Below are 21628 nucleotides of genomic sequence, written 5' to 3'. Positions count from 1 at the left end.
GCATATATTGAAAGGGTAACGAAAAATCGAAGAGGGCACGCCGTTGTTTTCACCCCAGCTCGTGACGAATCTGATCACCCATTTCAGAAATAAAAAAGGATAAACTTATGTTTCGACGACTTTTTCATGAAGAATTTTTCTTTTTGATATCTATACCTGTGTATATCTTTAAGCAGGGTGTCGTAGTCCTATGTCTCGCGAGTCAATCTCTAATCTTACGTCGACGAAATAAATTTTTGATCGTTATGATTCAGGAGTGGACGAAGGAATAATTAGAGGAAACAGAGACAACGGGAAATTGTCAAATTGATTCATTTGTTGCCTACACGAAACAGCTGTTTACTTACAATTAATTAACAGTTTTTTCTTCTTTTACCGATATATAGCAAGACCTCCAGCGTTCAATTTAGTAGGAAGATTTAACCGAATGACTAAATATTCATATTTTCATACAGTTTATTCTCTATATTTTATTTAAAGAAAGTGAAAAGAATAATATTTCTGTCACTAACAACAACGAAGATATGATATAAATATTATATTATTTCAATTACTTCTTTCAATCGATATTATCTACCATTCTTCCAATTCGTCTCTGTATAGTCTGTGGTGAGAATCGAATAATAAGAATCTGTATCGTCTATTTAATGCGAATAGAATATTCCAACTCGATTCTAAAATAGATTAAAGAAATAATGGATCGAGCTCATTTAACAGTTAATTTTCCCAGTTCTAACGATTTATCGTATCAGGAATTTAAGTCGTGAAATTCGATCAATATAATAATGCGATCGTTAGATCACTGAATTATACGACTCGGTTCGATTATCAAATTAGCAGGGTTGAGAAATCGAATGCCATTAAAAAAAAGGTATTATCGATTCTGCCGCTAATTTCTTTCTCTTCTCTTCATTTGACTGTTCAACGTGGGGCTGTGATTGTCACCAAAACAAAAAACAAAAAAAAAAAAAATACAAAGAGAAGAATAAAATGGCCCTAGCACGATGTGGGGTAAATTTTTCAAACGGCGTCGCATTCGTTTCGTTCTTTGCCGTGACTTCTTAGCGAAATAGATCGTTCAAAGACGACGAAAACTTGCGAATTATAGAATATTTCGTATAATTTCGTCTGAACACACGCCTTCGTAGTTCATACGGTCTTCCCAACGATGCTTAATATTTCCTCGTTGAAAGATTAATTTGTAATAAGGACGCGAGCGGTCGGAGAAACAGCCGCAGGATTTGAGATATGAGATTTCTATTGTAGATTTTTTTAATAGAAGGAGGTTCGTTTTATCCATGGTAGGTTCGGTTTTACGCTTTAAGCTGCTATGTGTGAAATTGCGTAATAGTTGAGAATGAAAGAAAGAAAGAAAGAGAGAGAGAGAGAGAGAGAGAGAGAATCAGAAATAATATTGAGAATTAAAAGAAAAAAACGCTTACCTACCTGCGATAATTTATTACCGAATGTTTCATTTATATCGACGATATACGGCAAAAGATATCGATCGTAGACGAATTTAGCGTAGATAGGTTTCGTATTTCGTATTTAATGAACATTATTGGATCATTGTATATCAAGTATTTCATGTATTGAAGCCACAGAGGACAACTGAAAATAAATAATTGTAACCAATAAATTGAAAGTTTCCTTAATCAACCTTTGAAATAGTGAGAAATATATACGTAAAAATTATGACGGATACCTGTGCTTAGAAATTTAATATCCGTGTCATAATTTAATTCTATTTAAAAAAATTGATTAATATACAAAAAAACATAAAGATAATTATAAGTTCGAGATAAAATAATGGTAAGAGGATCAGATGACTCACAAAATGTGGGATACGAAAAAGCATTGAATATGTCAGGTCTATCGATAATTCCCAAAATTTCTAGATAGAATAAAAAAATAAAAAAAATGATATTCTACAGCTCGTCCATCTTGTTATCTTCTAAATAAAAATATCTAGGTTTCACAAATAAGTAAATTATAATAAATTTTTAGAAAAACGTACAAGAGAGAATAATATATTTTGTCGTCACTGGCATAGGCCAATTCTACACCTTCGGGTCGGTGAGAATCTGTTTGAAAAAAATTTCTTGAAATTCAAGATCAAATTTTTTTCGATTGCATCGTATTCTACTTATCACGAAAACCAAACTTGTCACAGGAATCATAGGTAGTACTTCAACCATTCTCTTGAAGAATATTGTTAAAATTCCATTAGCTTCTCCATTAGCATTATAGACAATATATCTGCATTTCGCGGTCAGATCAAAGTAAATAACGCGATATTAATAAGTAAACAGAGAATTATTCCCTAGCACGTATAGTGGTCTGACTTAAATAGAATAAAACACCTAACTTCACGATTTCAAATTATTACAAAATTGTTTGCTGTATGAAAGAAACTTTCAAACAAGAGTTGAATGACGCCGAAAAGGACACAATTTGATGTTATTAGTTTCTTTGTAGGTGAATACATGCAGGACAATGTTTTTTTTTTAATAGAATTACATTTCTTTATTCGTTGGTCGATGCATCTCGTTACTCCGTATAGAAAAGTATTAAATTCCTCTTACCTATATTTCTTCCTATATTGCTATACAATAGTATAAAGTGATAAATACTTTATTTTATATAAGTATTTATCGTCCTTCATGTCCCTTCAAAAAACAGTAGAAATATTCTTAAAAAAAAATTTTTCTACTTTTATTGAAGCATAGATTAAGAAAACATAGAAATGTCATCAACGTAGAAAGAATCTCAAGGCATCAGAGATGAATAGGAAGCCAACGAGCATGGGAAAAATTCAGATAAAAATAGGCTTCACAAATTACTGCCTCTAACGGTTAAACGGCAGAACTATACATATATCCCTCTATTTGGTGCACGTTATGTTTTGGTGGGAAAACGTACGAATGTATGGCGACAGGAGAAATGTGCGTTCGTACTTCGTATTGAACCATATAGAGCTGACCAGAAAGCAGGTGCTTACTATTTTATGATTAATGGTGAATTGGCAATTCGAAAATGAGCGGCAGAACACTGCGCCGTATCACGAGTACTTACAAGTTTTGTAAATATGTTATTTTCACATGAGAGAAGTTGTTTTAGCTCCATTAGTCGAGTAACGGAATCAAATTAATTTAAATTGACACTATTACACAAATTATTATACAGAAAATTATAAACTTATCGTACAATTGTACAATTATTGTAAACCTGTAAATTGAATTGAATAACTAAAATATACTTAGTTTGTAAGTGAACAAAACATTTAATCATTTTAAATTCTTCCAACAGTCATGAACCTCAAAATTCTTTCTAATTCTCGCAAGTTTAAGAAACAAGTTATTTAAGAAACGTTCAAGAAAATTGGTAAATACTTAAAAGTATTAAGAGAGTAAAATAATATAAGAGATATTTGAAACATTTTGAAATTTCTGAAAAAGGAGCAATTTTCTGAAAAAATTCGAGATTATGTTTTTTCGTCCTTACCTTTCACTAGTCGTCGGTACGAATGTATATTTTCCTTCTTGTCGTGCATATGTATGTTTCTCCCATCAAGAGCGCCAGAAAATGTGCATATAGTTCAGCCGCTACCTGCTAGAGGCCCCTATTCTTAGTGTGCATTTTTTAGCTGAGTTTTTGCTTATATTTACATATATGTAGATTGTAGATACTTATGAACTTAGTGGAAGTGGTTAGTGAATTTCATAATTCAGTAAACTTTGCGTATCACATCAATTTATAAAAGATTTTAAACTTTTATCGTTTTAAAAATAATAAATTTATTTAACTAAATGGCTACCCTTGAGGACAAATCTCTCTGGGAGGATGGAGAGGTATAGATCGCAAATTTACTTCATATAGGTTAAGGTGGAATGACAAGCATATCTAAATTATCTTCCAGAATCGTATACTTTTTATATGATATGATTCGTATAGTATTTAACATATAAGATTTTATATAAATTAGATTTATTACAATTATTAAAATATTTGTAAAACAAGAAAATATATCATGTTTCTATATTTGCAAAAGATACAATCATTTTTTATTTATATTCAAAAATTTCAGTCGATAAATATTAAAAAGCTGTTATAAATTTATTTCTGAAAGTACTTGCAATCTAAAATCAAGTTAATTATATATGGTAAATAAAGAATGAATATTTTCATAATTGTTCTTATAGGAAGCTTTGGGTGAAGATGTTTGGAGAATGTCTACAGATGAAATTGTATCCCGTACACGTTTATTAGACAATGAAATCAAAATTATGAAAAGCGAAGTAATGCGTATTTCTCATGAACTTCAGGCGCAAAATGACAAAATTAAAGAGAATACAGAAAAAATTAAAGTAAATAAAACTTTGCCATATTTAGTATCTAATGTTATAGAGTTGCTAGATGTGGACCCCCAAAATATGGGAGAAGAAGATGGTGCGGTTGTTGATTTAGATGCACAAAGGAAAGGCAAATGTGCAGTTATTAAAACTTCTACTCGTCAAACATATTTTCTACCTGTAATTGGATTGGTTGATGCGGAAGCTTTGAAACCTGGTGATTTAGTTGGTGTCAATAAAGATAGCTATCTTGTCCTTGAAACATTACCTGCTGAATATGATGCAAGAGTGAAGGCTATGGAAGTGGATGAAAGACCTACGGAACAATATTCAGATATTGGTGGCTTGGACAAACAAATTCAAGAATTGATAGAAGCTGTTGTTTTACCTATGACACATAAAGAGAAATTTGAAAATCTTGGTATTCAACCTCCCAAAGGTGTATTATTGTATGGGCCACCAGGAACTGGTAAAACTTTATTAGCTAGAGCTTGTGCTGCACAAACAAAATCTACTTTTTTGAAATTAGCCGGACCCCAACTAGTTCAAATGTTTATCGGAGATGGTGCAAAATTAGTAAGAGATGCATTTTCGCTTGCAAAAGAGAAGGCACCAGCAATTATTTTTATAGATGAATTGGATGCAATTGGAACAAAACGTTTTGATTCTGAAAAAGCTGGTGACAGAGAAGTGCAACGTACTATGTTGGAATTATTAAACCAATTAGATGGATTTAGTTCTACTGCAGATATTAAAGTAATAGCAGCTACAAATAGGGTAGATATCTTAGATCCAGCTTTACTGAGATCCGGTCGTTTGGATAGAAAAATAGAATTTCCACATCCAAATGAAGAAGCTAGGGCTCGTATAATGCAAATTCATTCGCGAAAAATGAATATGTCTCCGGACGTCAATTTTGAAGAATTATCAAGATCTACCGATGATTTTAATGGCGCTCAATGTAAAGCCGTTTGCGTTGAAGCGGTACATATATTATGATATTTGATAGTAATAATATAATTCAGACATTAATCAATTTTTCTTCATTTTTTATAGGGTATGATAGCATTAAGACGCAATGCAACAGCAGTTACACATGAAGATTTAATGGAAGCTATTAATGAAGTTCAAGCAAAGAAGAAAGCCAATCTCAACTATTATGCCTAATGTGCTTTATTTATTAAGTTACATTCTATAATAAATGACTATAGAGACTATAAACGAAATTAAATGTCAATAACAAAATAACCTCGTTTGTTAAATAAACGGCTCCATACGAGCATGTTAAAATTCCTGTGGATGTTTTTATATGTATAGGAAAGCCCAGCTAAATAGGATCACCCAAATAACTTTCATATTTATTGTTCTATGAAAAAACTTCTGAGGACAATGTTATAGTTCGACATCCTTGAAATACTACAACTTTGTCCTGACAAGCTTTTTAATACAATAAATAAGGTAGATTTAGCTGAGCCACCCTATATACTTAACTTTCGATTTATAAATTAAAAAATGCTTGCTAAAAATGGAAAAACAAAATTACATTTGTCATTTTAATTATCTGCTACTGTAATCCATAAATTTTATGTACAATACTAAAAGTTTGGTTACTGGCAATATTTATATTAAATAAATATATATATGTTTCAATTGTATAAGCTCCTATTTTTATAAATCTAAGTTGAATTCTTTTCAATATGCTAATTATAAATGGATAGAACTTCTACAATTTATGAAATTTTCTGCAAATTATATTTATAATATTTTATGTCTTTACAATATTTGTCAAGTACAAAACGATTTTTGTTCAAAGTAGTCATACATAAGAGAAATAAAACTCTTTCTTGATAATCTTCTTTTTCATCGTCTCCTATGACTCCTCTTCTTAATTCTGTAATAAAAAAATTAATTTATTAGTCAAATTTAAATTTAATAAATATTTTTATACTAAATTATTTGATAGATACTTACTTCTTCGGTCCCTTTACAAAACACCAATCAACCGAAATAGGTTGACCCAAGATTTCTGTCCCATTTAAAGCATCTTTTGCTGCTTGAGCTTCTTTAAATGTTTCATATTCTACCAAAGCATATCCTTTCAAGAAGCCCGTTCTTCTATCCAAATTTAAATGTAAATTTTTTATTTGTCCAAATTCTGAAAATTTATCTTGAATGTCATCCTCCTGTGCTTCTTCGTGTACTGAATTTATAAATAAAATCCATCCTTCTACAGCTATAATAAATTTTCTATAAATATCTCAAAATTAAATGTTTAATAATTTCACTTTTATTATTTTTTATTATGATAATAGCTTTTTATTTGCAAATTATACAAATACTCTGTTAAATATAAAGTATTTAAAATGCTTTCTTACATCTTTGTGGACCTGGTTCATCATCGTCTTCCTCAACGATGTTCATTGATTCATAATGACCAACATCATCACGAGTGGACACCAATTCTGCACCATGTCCTCTACCTTTTCTCCTTTTCGCCTTTTCTTTTAAACGTGCAATACCCTCTAATAAATGAAAGCAGAAGTATTATCAAAAATTATTATTTATTACTATAAAGATATACTTAAATCATATTAAACAAAATCACGAAATAAAGAGGTTATAACAAGTCATACGCTTATGTATAACTTATGATAAAATATTAAACTTACGATCGCCTTCATCATCGACTTCAAACTCTTCTGCATTATCAATATCCAACACATCTGCCATGATTAAATTGTTATATGTTTTCTTTCAATAGTAACCTTGATCAAATACCGTATCACCGTATTTACCACCATATAATGGATACAAATCACGATGATTCACGACTCACATTAGAAACAGTAGTCAACAATCACTAAGTACACAATATCTAGATTCTAGATGTATGTTCTTACCAGTTTTTATTTCTATCATTTAGAAAACATCGTTCTTAAACAATTTATGTAAAATATAAATATCTCTAATTTTGATTTTTTATTTTGAAAAAAATTAAACTGTTGATAATAAGATAAGACTATTTTATAAACTATATGTAGTAATCTTCTAAACATTGCTTATGATGAAACTCATAAATCTATGAACTATAAAAAATATTATATGATATTTTTCATAAAATCATCGTGATATCAATAACAATCGTATTTCAAATGTTTGCTATACTGGATATATATGTAGGATGAGCATCATGCCAAATTTCAGTCCATTAGCATTCAAACTGACAAATTATGGAATACAAATTTTCCTTAAAAAATCCATTAAAACATGTAACTCAACAAGTAAAATGACGTCTTTGCATGTATTGAAACCGACGTAAAAACACAAAGAAAATAGCATAATAATGTGTTCATAGTAATTATTTGAATTTATAATATAGTACAGTAATTGTTTACGCATAACATGGCAACTGCACCAATAACAGATAACTCTCCGAAATCCTTATTAAAAGCCGTGGAATGTAAAAATGACGAAAAATTAGAAAAGAAATTAACTATTCTCGAATCGCATGGATACACTCTTGGTAAAACAATAGGTACCGGTTCGTATGCCACTGTAAAAGTATGTTATGTAAACCATTTATTGATATTAAAAAAGTCAATATTAAATAATTAGTCAATTATTGATAAAAAAAAATTGTAATGAAAGATTGCCAAATCTAATCGGCATGATTGCCAAGTAGCAGTAAAAATTGTTTCAAAGTTTCAAGCACCCGGCGATTATTTAAAAAAATTTTTGCCTCGTGAGATAGAAGTTGTTAAAGGTTTAAAACATCCAAATCTAATTCGTTTTCTTCAAGCAATCGAAACAACTCACCGGTTAGTTAATGTTTTTTTTATGTTATCATTATATCATTTAAAAATATAATTGTGTCTCATATTTTTCACTGGTCATATATATAATCCATATAAATACTTAACATTTAGCGTTTATATAATTATGGAATATGCTCAATGCGGTAGTTTATTGGATATGATAAGGCGTGATACATTTATCGATGAATTCCGTAGCCGTCGATGGTTTCGGCAATTATTAGAAGCTATCGATTATTGTCATGGACGTGGTGTTGTACATAGGTAAAAGTTTAACAAAAGGAAAAAATATTAAATGTCGTATATCACATTTAACTACATAATTTTATTTAAGAGACATCAAATGTGAAAATCTTTTAATGGATCAGAACTTCAATATCAAATTATCCGATTTTGGATTCGCACGTGGACAAATGAAATCGAAGAACGGTATAGCTCCGTTAAGTGAAACTTTCTGCGGTAGCTATGCTTATGCTTCACCAGAAATATTAAAGGGTGTTCCATATTTACCTCAATTATCTGATGTATGGTCCATGGGAGTAGTACTCTACGCAATGGTTTATGGTCGACTACCATTTGATGATACAAATTACAGCCAACTTCTAAAGGTACCCAGGTACATTAAAGAGAAAGTAATAGAATCTAGTTTAACTTAAAATTTTATTTGCTTAAGTAACAATTCTACCATGTTATTTCATTTTCTTTCTTTTACGATATAGCAAGTACAAAATAAAGTTATATTTCCTAAAGAACCAAACGTGTCTCAAGCTTGTCGTTCACTTATCTCACGAATACTTGTATCGCAACGAATACGATTGGATATTGATCACATAAGAAATGATGTTTGGCTTGCTACGTCTCTTGTTACCGCCCAGACCTCTACTAGCGACATTTTAACAGTAATATTTCAAATTCTTTGTTTTATATGTTGTGCTAATGGTTAGTAATATATTTTGTATAATTTCGAAGGATATTCCTATAGTACCGAATATAAAGAAAATAGCAAGTGAAAAGAACAAAGGAACAAAAAGGCATGCGACTGGTATTGGAGCGTCAGTTATCGACGTTCGGTCATCTAATTTCAGCATTTCAGATGAAAGCAGCAATCGATACCGCTATTTGAAATAAATTCCAAGTCTCTTATCTCCAAACTCTAAAGGACATTTTCTTGATTTTCCGTATTTCGTTTAATATTAAAATTATCACAATATTATGGCACTTTTATTTGTATTTGTTCTTTAGTTCATTCTTCATACTTACAAGGTTTAATATGACCAGTATAGTTAATATCAAATAATAGTCCAAATATTTATTAGCAAACAGGACCTGCCTAAATGCATAATCTGAGACAAATACAGTACATAGTACTGTACTCATTCAGTCATAACATAGAATGATACTTGGCAATCATAAGCAAAAGTATCGTACTTATCACAAAAATACCAGGAGCAGTTGCTTTGTGGATATTCTTTGTATCGTCTGTAAAATAACGTAACGTTTCAAGTAAATTAACAAAATCAAATTTTGAGACCAAAATGAAAACATACCGTTGGTATCAGTTACTGGTTCCCAACCTAAGCTACGATCGATAGCCATTTTCCATTGAGAATATAATATATCTCGTTCTAAATAAAACATGATTCATATCTTTAACGAACTGAATGAGACAAAAATTCAGAAAGATATTGAACTTACCATTCTCAGTTATTGAAGGTAGAAAGGTATCGCTTGGTACAGCGGCATCTATTTTCACATCCCATTTACGTATACCATCTGCATTTCCTGCAGCAATTGCAACTCCAAGTGCAGTAGTTTCACACATTAAAGGCCTCACTTTCTTGTAAAATTTTTTAATTAATCAGGTATTTCTTTTGCTCGTATAATTTATTCTTATTTGTTTTAATTGCAAAGGGTAAAGTCTTTATGAAAAATGAATCCACTTACCAACTGGAATTCCACAAATGTCTGCTTGCATTTGCATTAACAAATTATTGGTAGTCATAGCACCATCTACCAACAATTTAGATAAAATTAAACCTGTGTCCTCTTTCATAGCTTCTAAAATGTCTCTTGTCTGAAAACAAACGGCTTGCAAAGCTGCCTTTATAATATGTGTACTATTAGTGTCTTCAGTAATTCCACATATAACACTGAAATATTAAATACTTTGCAAGAGATATGTGATAGCAAAATTAATTAAGGTTTCTAATTTGATATTAACGAATAATTATAATGTTTAATTATAATGTTATTTACCTTCTTGCATCTTTCCTCCAATATGGAGCATATAATCCAGCAAATGCAGGCACAAATGTAACGCGATTATCAGTAGGAATTTGTTCAACAAGGGATTCAGACTCTTTCACTTCAGACAGTATACCAAGGTTATCTTTCAGCCATTGAATAACAGCACCAGCTATAGCTACTGATCCCTCAAGAGCATATACCGGTGTTGCTTGTGGTCCTAACTGATAGGCGACTGTTGTCAATAATCCATGAGACGAATCTACAATCTTCAAAATAATTTATCAATATACAAGGTATGAAGGAAAATATTTTGAAAAATATTAAAGTTAATCTTACAGCAGTTCCAGTGTTGTATAAGAGAAAACAACCTGTGCCATAAGTGCTTTTTGCGTGTCCTTTTTGTAAACACATTTGACCTACCAACGCTGACTGCTGATCACCTAAACACTGTGTATGTATAAATATTTACGTATAAATATCTATCCATAATTACTATTTTATTGATAAATATATTAATTATAAGAAATATTAACTCCTGATATTGGTACTCCAGATAAAATATCATCTTGTATATATCCATATATTTCTGACGAACTACGGATTTCAGGTAAAATTTCTGGAGGTATATTAAAAAATGATAACAATGTTGGATCCCATTTTAAAGTTGTAATATTCATTAACATCGTCCTCGAAGCATTTGTAACATCAGTGGCGTGAACACCAAAACTTGTCCCTCCAGTTAAGTTCTACAAAAAAATAAAATGCTTTCATTTTTCATATAAAAATATGTTTCACAATAAACAATTATTATTGAACTGACCCAAATTAACCAGGAATCAATTGTACCAAACAGACAACGTTTTTGATCTAGAGCCTCACGAACACGAGGCACATTTTCTAGTAACCATTTTAATTTTAAAGCACTAAAATATGGACTAATCGGTAAGCCACAAAGTGGTTTCAAATAATTTTTATTTTGATTACGTATCTTTTTCAATATGTCATCCACAATTGAAGTCGTTCTCATATCCATCCATACTATAAGATAGTAAATTTAAATTTTATTTTTCTTAATATTTAATTATTGATTTGTTGGTATTAATTTATGTGATTGAAAACAGTGTATGTAAAAAATCTTGAATCAATGATTACCAATAGCATTGTATAATGGTTCTCCAGTAATAGAGTCCCATACAACTGTAGTTTCTCTTTGGTTTGTTATACCAACTGCAACTATATCACTAGGATCAATGGTAAGTTGCCTCAAATTAAATATAGTCTGATTAAGACATTCCCTGACTGCTTGTAATATTTCTATAGGATCTTGTTCGACCCATCCTTCTTTTGGACATGATTGTGATATCGAGACCTGATGATATGTTAATACTTCAGCAGTATCCGCAGCAAAAACCTAAAATAATAGTACACACATTAGTAAATCATTAATAAAAATATAAAGAATGTATATCGAATGATGCGTTATTTATATTTTTTGGAAGGATCAATTAATCACCAAGCTGTTTCTCAATATATTAGGAAAAGTAGATTCAATAAGCATTTTGTCTTGACGAATTTTCATTATACAATAATGATAACACACAATAAGAATGTATATTACGACCCAAACGATATATTACTTTGTTTATCACAAATATTATAAATTATTATTACATTAGAGATACTACACTAGAATAATTTAATTATATGATAATCAAATTTTTAATACCAAAAATCTAGCACTACTTGTCCCTTCATCGATTGCACCGACGAGGGGTCCATATCTACTTGTCGACTCATTTTTGTTCATCTCATAAAAGACTGCTCGAACGGTTTATTAGTAATCACACGTTTTTGTTTATTCGCTATTAGCCGGCAATTTAAATGAAGTGTCACAATCATGAATGTGAAATTAGCAAGTGAAAGGTTTCAGATTAATATGACATTATAAGGTTAGGTAACTGAAGGAATCATTCGATAAAAATAAGTGCTTTCAACCACCCGCACGTTGCTGACAGTTTTTCATCGATCGCTTTCTCGTCAAAGAACAACTTTTATACATTGATGTATGTCGCATTCACAAACTGATTACCGGTTTCCATTTATGGATATGTTTAACATAGAATGGTGCACTACTATTTAAAAACTATCGGTGGTCAAGATATCTCATAAAGTATATCTTATTTTGAACGTCAATCTATAGAATAAAAAACGAGTTATGAAGAAAATACTGTGATTGGTTCATGAAATGTCTTGATAAAGCGCCAAGAGAACAAAATGATCCTTCTTTATATACATACAAAAATATTATACTAAATACTTTTCACGAATATAGTTACTCATCTGTATAACTTAATAGAAAGGAGAATAACAAAAATATTTTGTTATATCAATTGAAGATTTTCTAATTAGATCACTTAAATTCAATAAAAAGTAGTATTATACAAAATAAATAGTCAAGCGATAAGCTTTTTCTTTATATAACTAAAGCGTTTACCTCACAATATCTATATTTTTTAATATTTTTAGTGTATTTTTTCAAATTTTATAAATTTTGTAAGATTGGAAATTTTATAAAATATGGCTGGATTACGCGTAGAAAGGATCCGATAGAGGGCATTCAACGCGTGCATACGCAATCGCGTACCTCCACCTAACGCGAAGACGACATCAAATTGTCGTTTACGTTTTAAAAAGTGGCAACCGTTTTGGCGTATATTTTTCGTAATACTTTCGTCGAAACCAACCGCTCTATCTGTCATGAGGACCTAAATGGCGTTGGCATCAACACCCATCTACCGTTTCGCTCGCTGCCAATCGTTCGAACAGAGACACGAAAATTTCAAGTCAGTGCTGGCAACTTTTTACGTTTATTATAAGGCTTCATTTTGACGAGGAACGCAGGCAAATATTTTGTTTACTGTTCCTCGCACGTTATTGTTAGGGTTATTGGATTTTAGCGGTTACTTATCGATGCGAGCGAAGAACAGAATGCTTCGTTCCATGCTATACGGAAGCAATCTCATTGTATCGTGCTTCGACACATTATTCTTGTTCCTTCGCTTGCAGAATGAATCGTCAGATACGTTATTGTTCGAGGATACAACGATATCGATGGTTGCATTCTTATTCTCAATACTCGGTATACACCGTACGCGCTATTACATAGGAAGAAACCATCGAGAAAATTTTATTTTAACGGATATTTTGCCCCTACTCACATTGCTCAATCATGAAAGCTAAAAATTATTCCGCGGCATGCAAACTATCGCAACTGCTCTTTTTAAATAGAATAACGGTATAATTTAATGTATTATGTTAAAAACATTTTTTACTTTTTTATATACTATGTTTTAAACACGATGTTGAAGACTACTAATGTATCCAATTAAAAAGGAAGGAATGATTATATATATGCTAAATGACAACATTAGTACTAATATGCAATTTATTGTATCATTCTGTTGAGACTTTAAACCAATGTTTTAATATCTGCATTGTTTTTATAGTTGCCAAAAAGATGACAGCTGATTCAGAGAAAGATAGTACTCATTGCTTGATATGTAACAGTAAAGTTGGTGTATCTACTAGGAATAGTATACGAATCTTTAATGAAAACTCTGTAACATCGTCAGAAAAATCACTTGTAGATGCCATTTGTACTGTCTTAGAAACAGATTTAAACGAAGAGAATGTTCATTCTCTTGTCATATGTAAAAAATGCTATAAATTATTTAATGAGGTAAATGAGATATCAATTATTGATTCATATAAAATTACACAAGGGTAGTTAAGAAAATAACTGGCATTTATAGATTGACGAACTTGAAAGTCGACTGACAGAGGTAAAATTAGAACTATTTAATAACTATAAGAAAACTATTAAAAAGATATCTGATATGCAAAATGAAGAAGAATATAATGATCATGATTACATAGAAAATACAGAAAGTCAGGATACAGATGGAGAAATTAGATATATACAAAAGGTAATGAATAAAGTAAAAACTAGTTATACATATACATATACTATAAATATTATTATATATATGTATATATGTACAGAGTATCCATACAACTGGAATAAACAATAGCATTAAAATGGTAGAAGATGAAAAAGATTTTATTGAGAGATTAAAGGGTTTTTAGTTGTGCATCATATGATACTTATGCCTTTTATGTGAGTGGTGGCATTTCAGAGATTTTAGGGTCATTTCTATTTTTTTTATACACCACTTCTACTTTTTTTATACACCATGCAATGTGCTTTTTAATTTTCTATAAAAATGTATTAAGGTACTTGGGTTGAAAAATGGTTTAAAAGATATTTTAACCTTAATATTGTAAAACTTTTTGTATGAAAGACAGAGAAGAATAAAACAGTAGGTTTTGGTTTATGTTTTTCTTGTTTTTTATCAAGTTAAAATATTTTCTAAATTAATCATTTCTCGAACCAAATACCTTCTCTTCTATAGAGAATTAAAAAATGCATTGAGTGGTGTATAAAAAAATATATAGTTCCATGAAGGTAGATATAAGCTTAAAATCTTTGAAATGCCTTCACTTTCAGAGAAGACACATGCACCATGCGATACATAATTAAAAACCATTAAATTTTTCCTAATGAAATTCTTTTTTATCCTTTATCATTTTAATATTATGGATTGTTCCAGTTATATATATACATATATATACACATATACATGTAATATTTCAAAATTTATGTAAGGATGAATCAGAAATTCAAGAGGTAGAAGGGGAAGAAGAAAGAATAGAGGAAGAAGAAGAGGAACCTTCTTGTGAACCAGAGGAAATTATTCTGAAAGTTGAGGCTATACCAGAAACAAGCGGTACTGAAGAAAGAAAGAGGATGAAACGAGCAAAAATTACACCGAAAGTTGAACCTCCCCAAGAGCGAGTAAGAAATGACAAATAATATGTTCAACAGTAGTTTATATTACTGTGAAGTGATAATCTGCGATTATTCATTTATTTTCCAGATTGTTACTAGAGATGGCTCTATATATAGCTGTTTATTATGTACAAATGAAGACGACAAAGCTGTAGGAGATGCAAAGTTCATTATCGCTCATGTAAGGAGTGTGCACGAAACTCGTTTATATATTTGCGACATATGCGGGGATGACTTTAAAAAGAGAAATCAACTATCTATTCATCTTGATGATCATGTTGCTAAAGAGGAAGGAGATTTTCAGTGTGAAATATGTAATAGAATATTTAGTAATTTGCGGTTGTTTAGGATTCATAAAAGAATACACTATCCACAAGCGAAATCTTGGCCGTGTGATACTTGTGGTAAACGATACAGGTAGATATAAACTACTAGAAATACCACACCAGTCAAAATGACTGGGTCTACAATTTTATAAATGTGTCAACCCTCGTTTAGAGATCATGGTCCCAGATAGATTAATAATACCAAAAATGTACTACATAACATGGAATTCCTTCTGTAAGAAAGTAATAAATCAATATATATAAAAATATTCTATTATTACGTATTTTTTAAAAACCAGCCATTTTGACTGGTTTTGGTAGAAATAGTTTCGTGTTAACTATTGGTAGTTCTAGTGTTAAATGGTATTCACGTAGTGCAAACTAGTGTATATTGAAATTTATTATTTTTGTAGTTCCAGAAATTTATTGGATGAACATATTAATACACATACAGGCGTACGTCCATATGTATGTGAAAATTGTGGTAAAGATTTTGCTTCAAAATATACTTATAAAGCACACGTAAAAACACATGAAATACGACCTCGTCCTTACCAGTGTTCACAATGTAACAAAACATTTTTGAGCCAACAAAATCTTAATCAACATGAAAGAACTCATAATGGTGTAAAGGAGTATGTTTGCCACCAGTGCGGTATGATTCATTATTTTTTCCTTTTTCAGTTTCCTATATATTAGAAGTATATTGGTATTCATGGGAACAATTACAGGGAAAGCCTTTGGTTCGCCACATAATTTAGAAGTACACAATATAGTACATACTGGTTACAAACCGTACATATGCAGAGTATGTGGTAAAGCATTTGCCCGTAAAGCTGAAATAAGGGACCATGAAAGGACACATACTGGAGAGAAACCATATCAGTGTGAATTTTGTGGAGCTACATTTAGGTATGTCTATTAATTAGTAAATGTAAAAATAATTTATTATATTTTCGTAACGTTTTAGTCAACGATCAAATTTACAATCGCACAAGCGTGCAACGCATTATAATGATAAACGGTACAAATGTGACGATTGTGGAAAAGGATTTAAACGGCGGAGATTATTAGACTATCATATAAAAGCAGCTCATACCGGTGAAAGACCGTACAAATGCGATATATGTACAGCAACATTTGTATATCCCGAACATTTCAAAAAACATATGCGTATACATACTGGAGAGAAACCTTATCTTTGCGAGGTACTTGTACTGAAAATGATTATTTATCTAATATCGACGATGTATTTTTTTAATTTTGGAATTGTATTGTAACATTTCAGGTTTGTGGTAAAGCATTTAATAGTCGAGATAATAGAAATGCGCATCGGTTTATACACAGTGATAAAAAGCCGTATGAATGTCTAGTATGTGGTATGGGTTTTATGAGAAAACCTTTGTTGTATGCTCATATGCAGACTCAGGTGAGCTGATATGATATTATGAACGACGAGATTCTGTAAATTCTGCGACAGTACTAATATAAACACGAATATTTTTTAGGGACACTTAAATGATACCATTGTGGTGAATCAACCGCGTCTCACTACGGAAGATGATCAAGTTATAACAATTTCTGATGGCAACGTGGAACTTTTAGTAGATGAAGCGGAAAATGACCAGGTAATTAAATAAGTTTGTTTTTTATTTTTCTTTATGCTTTTTTTATTTTTCATATATTTATTATGTTGTAAGATGTAACTCATACCCTTCATATTTTAATTATTTTCTAGTTGGATGAAACTGAACTGTATGTGACAGAGTTAAAAGATCATGTTATCATACAGCAGCAAAGTGAGGATCAAATGTATAACGAAGAAGATGTATTAAATATTCCGGCAGAGGAAAATGTTGCGGACGAGGAAGTAAATCATCTTGTTGATGGAGAAGTATGTACCAAATTATATGCTACAACGTAGTATATCGTGCAGATCAAAACAGATGATATTTTTCAGATGAACTTCGCTGAAAATGAAGTAATGGAATGTAAAACTGAAGATTCGGAGCAAGTAGAAGAGGTATACAACTATAATGAAACGGAAGATGGGGAAACAATAGTTGTACCAGCTACCACAGAGTACAAAGAAGCGGAAGAAGAGAAAAATGCTGTACGATTAGTACAAATTCGATTTCCAACATCGGTTGGTGGTGAAGGCCGAAGTTGGTTAAGCTTAGTACAAAACACGTGAATTTTTGTATCATTGTGATGTACTATAGCTTCTTAATAAGGAGTTCGCTTCTTAATAAATCTTTAAGTTTAAACTTACTTAAGTACGTGTAATTTTGAAGAAACTGCTATATTATTCATCGATTAAACTTGAATTTTGTATTTAGCTGTAATCGATGCAAAAGGCAAAGAACTTAAACTCATTACACAATATAACATTTAACGTTTTCAATTTACTTTTATGGAAATGAAGGTAGAAGAAATTGTTCAGAAAATACGAAAATGATGTTTAAAAATAGTAATATCAAACTAGATATTCTATATAGTTATTTATAACGCAAATCAGTATAAATAGTATCATTTTAATTGTAATTTATTTCTCTTAAGCCGCGTTTTATGTTTATGACTCTTATCTTTTCGTATCTTATAATGGTCACTGCGCATAAGCAATTTACTCAAGTTAAATCAACGAAAATTAGTGGTTAGTTTAATTCACTAAATGTATCGTATTAATTTTCTTGATATCAATACCTTTTTACGCGTTTAACATAAATTGTAGTTCGTAACAAACATGCTGGCTATACTACCGAAAAGCATCCGTGACCGAACGAGACGAAATTTAGCTGATATCATGGGATGAGACAGTAGATTTGAAATATAAGATCTTAGCTTCAGGATATTATAAGTTTGGAAGATGCAGGTCTCTATATGTAATAGAGCTTCACTGCTATTAGACACACGGTGCATTGGACAATTAGTACATATAACCACATGGGTATGAATGAGGTACGTATATGTATATTATATTCAAAAGCGTTTAATGTCAACAAACTTCACGTCGATATTTTTTAATGTGTCTTTAATCTTTTTCGCTTATTGATGTTTCGGTCTTTAGGCCTAGGATAAAGACGGCTAAGGATATCTCTATGCGTGAAACAAAAATCAGTAAGAGAATTATGTATGTATATATCGCTGTTTTGCTTTGATGGTGCACAATTCAAAAATTGTAAACTTTAAAAGAGGGCGTTTTAAAATTTACAAAGAAATCTTTTTAACCCATTTCAAGGACATTATAAGGCTTGCTTAATACGAGATATGCCACTATTCGCGAAAATAGTACAACCTTCCATTTATAGCGTTACAAAACAGGTGAAGATGGGCCAGTGTTGTTGCAAGACTAAGGCCTGGTTGATAGCGATATACGTAATGATTTTGCCATCTAACGCAAAGCTGGTAGTTAAAAATATAAATATACGGTTTAACATGATAAAAATAGAAACATAGGCTTTCTATTGAATAAAAGTAAATTTGAAATTTTTTGAGATGTATCACTATCAAAGCAAAGCAGCGATATGTGAGTACATATAGTATATGAGGAGTGGAAGAAAGGACTTGATTTGTACGTAGAAATGATTCGGTCTATTCGAATAGTTTATCCACGGTTGCATATCATGTTACTGCCGTTAATTTCGTGAAAAATGTCGAACAGAGTATCTTAATAGTGTTTCGAACGTATAACCTTTCAAGGATAAAATTTTCTATTTCAAGCTTAATTATCTCGTCCCAATGGTACTCATTAAATTTTGTTCTGCTCAGGGACCATTCGGAAGAATACCCAAGAACTTGCCTTAGCGGTAGAATTAAACAATTTAAGATTTAAATGCTTCAAAGTACCATACAAAATTTGAACGAAGAATCGCCTTTCTGAACTTTTGAAATCAATATATTGCATCGTTTCTATGTGTAATATCTCGTATGACAAACTGTATAAGAATAATATTTGTTATAGACATGACGTCATACTATGTATTTAATTTCTATGTATTATTAGTTATGTAACATTCTTTATAAATATTAATACAAATATGTACAATTAAATAAAATTATAATGTTTTTAGTCGTTGTCTTTTTCTTCATTCTTTTGTTAGCAATATTTACGATGATAAACAAATGAAAGTCTACTTGCTATTAAATGATTAACATTCAAAATAATTCATTTAGAGACAATTAGTTAAATGAACTCTGGGATCAATTCTTACCGTAATTATCAATGATAGATGTCAGTAGTAGTGCATGTGTTTTGCAGAAACGCTAAGGGGATGGTTTTGATAAATGACAGGAAATTACGGAGGACTGAGATACTCCATTCAGCGATTAATTGTTACGCTATTGTAGCTTGAGCCATCAAGCAGCATCTCGTGGCTCTCAATAAGTTAAATTGAGTGTGAATAATATTCGAATCCGGCAGTCTCTGTGTTGAGAATTCGTACCCTTAATGTCTCTTTATCCAGTTCGGTCTTTCAAAACGAACTGACACGATAGCATCCAAGAATATTCAATTTTTCACAAAGGAATGAGATCTCAGTAGTCTCCCGTTAAATAATCATGATTTCTGGAATTACACATGGCTAATTACGAATCGATTATACAAAAATGTTATTTGGATTAATTTATATCTTGCTGTCCGAAATTTTAAAGCGCACAAGGATATTGCAAGAATTTCCTTCAAAAACGTTTTATAAATTAAGTTTTGTTATTAAGCAAAGAGCTAACATGAAGTAAAATCGTATGATTTGTTTTATCTATCAATAATAGGAAATGTTCCCTTTTCGAATTAAACTAATCTAAGTAAAAGCTTTAATAAGATCGAAACTTTGTGTAAATTTAGAAAAGATCTACAGCAATTTCCCTTTGAAAGAATAATTTACTTGCATAAGATGCTTAGGAATTCTCTGTTCATTCTCCACAAGTGCACGAATACACGACGCTTCTCACATTAATTAATCGACAAGTCTAATTGAATTGCCTTGTCTGAAAACCGTGATTTTAATGTGTCATCAACGTTTCATCAAATGCACAAAAACGTATAATTGTTTATTGATGAAATTAACCTCGATCATTTCATTTTTGTTACATTATAAATAACTTTAAATTAATGAAAATAAGAAGTTTGCAGAATTGTCGAGAAAAAAAACACTCTTATGCACACACGAAATTTCAATAATCTTAATTCACTAATAATCACTAATAATAATCACTAACTATAAAGGGAACTAAAAGAAAAAGCTTGGTTAATAAATTGGTTAATTGCACGGCAAAAAGCTCCCGTAAATATCGCGTCGTTAGTGCCGGAATATCAACATGTCTTTTTTGCATCCCCTCATTGTCGTTTTATCTTTCCGCAAAATATCTGTTTCATTCACGAAGATTCCGTATGTTTCCGTTTGCGGTTTCTCTGTTTTCCCAATCCGAATCTTTTTCTTTAAGCTTTTTACTTCTTCTGCCGTACACGCACTGCATGCAAATGTATGTATTATCGCGGCATTCTACTCTGATTAAACGCCAAAATGTCCAAAATGAATCTTTAATGAATGTTACCCAAGACTTCCAACTCCATTCTGTAATGGCAAAGTTATAATACATTATTTATAATAGTAGCGGTATCGCATTTTACGAACTTATTTTAACAAGGAAAGTTGACGAACTTGAATGTCGTGCTCGTCGAATAATTCTAGGAAACATTTTGGTCCTTTCTCGGATGAAAATTTAGCTAAAGATTCAAAAAATCGTTAGATATATGTATGTACATATATATACTATCAACAAGAAATTTGGAAGCACCAGCGTTTCTGTAAACTTTCTACATCTCTACGTTACAATACGTGAAAATTACGTGCTGATAAACGAAGACCAGTGCCGGCGTGACCTTTTGCGGGGCCGGGTTCAAAAATTTTGCGGGGCCTGAATACACATTCAAATTCTACACTTAAATTTTACTACGAGGAATTATTTATTTACAAATGCTGTTAT

At 31.0% G+C, this 21628-nt stretch overlaps 5 protein-coding genes across 10 annotated transcripts; 3 read left to right on the top strand and 2 right to left on the bottom strand.

Moving 5' to 3' along the window:
* Positions 1 to 3641: 3641 nt before the first annotated feature.
* Positions 3642 to 5642, top strand: Rpt5 (26S proteasome regulatory subunit Rpt5). The gene is made up of 3 exons (XM_072014390.1): positions 3642 to 3851; positions 4203 to 5336; positions 5409 to 5642. The coding sequence occupies exons 1-3, from the start codon at positions 3810 to 3812 to the stop codon at positions 5517 to 5519; spliced, it is 1287 nt and encodes a 428-aa protein (XP_071870491.1). The 5' UTR covers positions 3642 to 3809; the 3' UTR covers positions 5520 to 5642.
* A 439-nt stretch (positions 5643 to 6081) lies between these two features.
* On the bottom strand, positions 6082 to 7233 carry Tsu (40S ribosomal protein S12 homolog tsunagi). Its single transcript, XM_072014393.1, has 4 exons — positions 7022 to 7233; positions 6728 to 6874; positions 6324 to 6585; positions 6082 to 6243 (listed from the first exon to the last, which is right to left on the bottom strand). The coding sequence occupies exons 1-4, from the start codon at positions 7080 to 7082 to the stop codon at positions 6213 to 6215; spliced, it is 501 nt and encodes a 166-aa protein (XP_071870494.1). The 5' UTR covers positions 7083 to 7233; the 3' UTR covers positions 6082 to 6212.
* A 327-nt stretch (positions 7234 to 7560) lies between these two features.
* Positions 7561 to 9315, top strand: LOC139993017 (testis-specific serine/threonine-protein kinase 3). Of its 3 annotated transcripts, none has more exons than XR_011801267.1 (6): positions 7561 to 7913; positions 8001 to 8170; positions 8279 to 8428; positions 8499 to 8780; positions 8884 to 9063; positions 9134 to 9315. XR_011801267.1 is itself a non-coding variant. In XM_072014391.1 (6 exons), exons 1-6 carry the CDS (start codon positions 7755 to 7757, stop codon positions 9290 to 9292), a joined length of 1092 nt encoding a protein of 363 aa, XP_071870492.1. In that variant the 5' UTR covers positions 7561 to 7754; the 3' UTR covers positions 9293 to 9315. The 3 variants fall into 3 exon arrangements, 2 of the variants coding, with proteins under 2 accessions (XP_071870492.1, XP_071870493.1); XM_072014391.1 differs by having other exon boundaries at positions 8499 to 8772; XM_072014392.1 differs by having other exon boundaries at positions 8884 to 9315.
* A 59-nt stretch (positions 9316 to 9374) lies between these two features.
* LOC139993015 (glycerol kinase 3) lies at positions 9375 to 12581 on the bottom strand. 2 transcript variants are annotated; one of them, XM_072014389.1, is made up of 10 exons: positions 12138 to 12573; positions 11564 to 11822; positions 11232 to 11449; positions 10945 to 11157; positions 10748 to 10858; positions 10421 to 10677; positions 10109 to 10314; positions 9860 to 9997; positions 9712 to 9789; positions 9375 to 9643 (listed from the first exon to the last, which is right to left on the bottom strand). In XM_072014389.1, exons 1-10 carry the CDS (start codon positions 12216 to 12218, stop codon positions 9546 to 9548), a joined length of 1659 nt encoding a protein of 552 aa, XP_071870490.1. In that variant the 5' UTR covers positions 12219 to 12573; the 3' UTR covers positions 9375 to 9545. The 2 variants fall into 2 exon arrangements, 1 of the variants encoding a protein (XP_071870490.1); XR_011801266.1 differs by lacking the exon at positions 9375 to 9643 and having other exon boundaries at positions 9860 to 10001; positions 12138 to 12581.
* Positions 12582 to 13013: 432 nt separating this feature from the next.
* Positions 13014 to 19715, top strand: LOC139993014 (uncharacterized). 3 transcript variants are annotated; one of them, XR_011801265.1, is made up of 13 exons: positions 13014 to 13254; positions 13918 to 14150; positions 14224 to 14397; positions 15138 to 15326; positions 15409 to 15737; positions 16060 to 16301; positions 16378 to 16558; positions 16617 to 16854; positions 16935 to 17075; positions 17155 to 17274; positions 17385 to 17540; positions 17607 to 18604; positions 18714 to 19715. XR_011801265.1 is itself a non-coding variant. In XM_072014386.1 (12 exons), the coding sequence occupies exons 2-12, from the start codon at positions 13929 to 13931 to the stop codon at positions 17838 to 17840; spliced, it is 2226 nt and encodes a 741-aa protein (XP_071870487.1). In that variant the 5' UTR covers positions 13014 to 13254; positions 13918 to 13928; the 3' UTR covers positions 17841 to 19715. The 3 variants fall into 3 exon arrangements, 2 of the variants coding, with proteins under 2 accessions (XP_071870487.1, XP_071870488.1); XM_072014386.1 differs by having other exon boundaries at positions 17607 to 19715; XM_072014387.1 differs by lacking the exon at positions 13014 to 13254 and adding an exon at positions 13286 to 13706 and having other exon boundaries at positions 17607 to 19715.
* The last annotated feature ends 1913 nt before the right edge of the window (positions 19716 to 21628 follow it).

The sequence above is a fragment of the Bombus fervidus genome, chromosome 12 (genome assembly GCF_041682495.2).
Source record: "Bombus fervidus isolate BK054 chromosome 12, iyBomFerv1, whole genome shotgun sequence".
NCBI classification, from domain to species: Eukaryota; Metazoa; Arthropoda; class Insecta; order Hymenoptera; family Apidae; genus Bombus; species Bombus fervidus.
The sequence above is the reverse complement of the archived record's forward strand: the minus strand, read 5'-3'. Positions and strand labels throughout refer to the sequence as shown.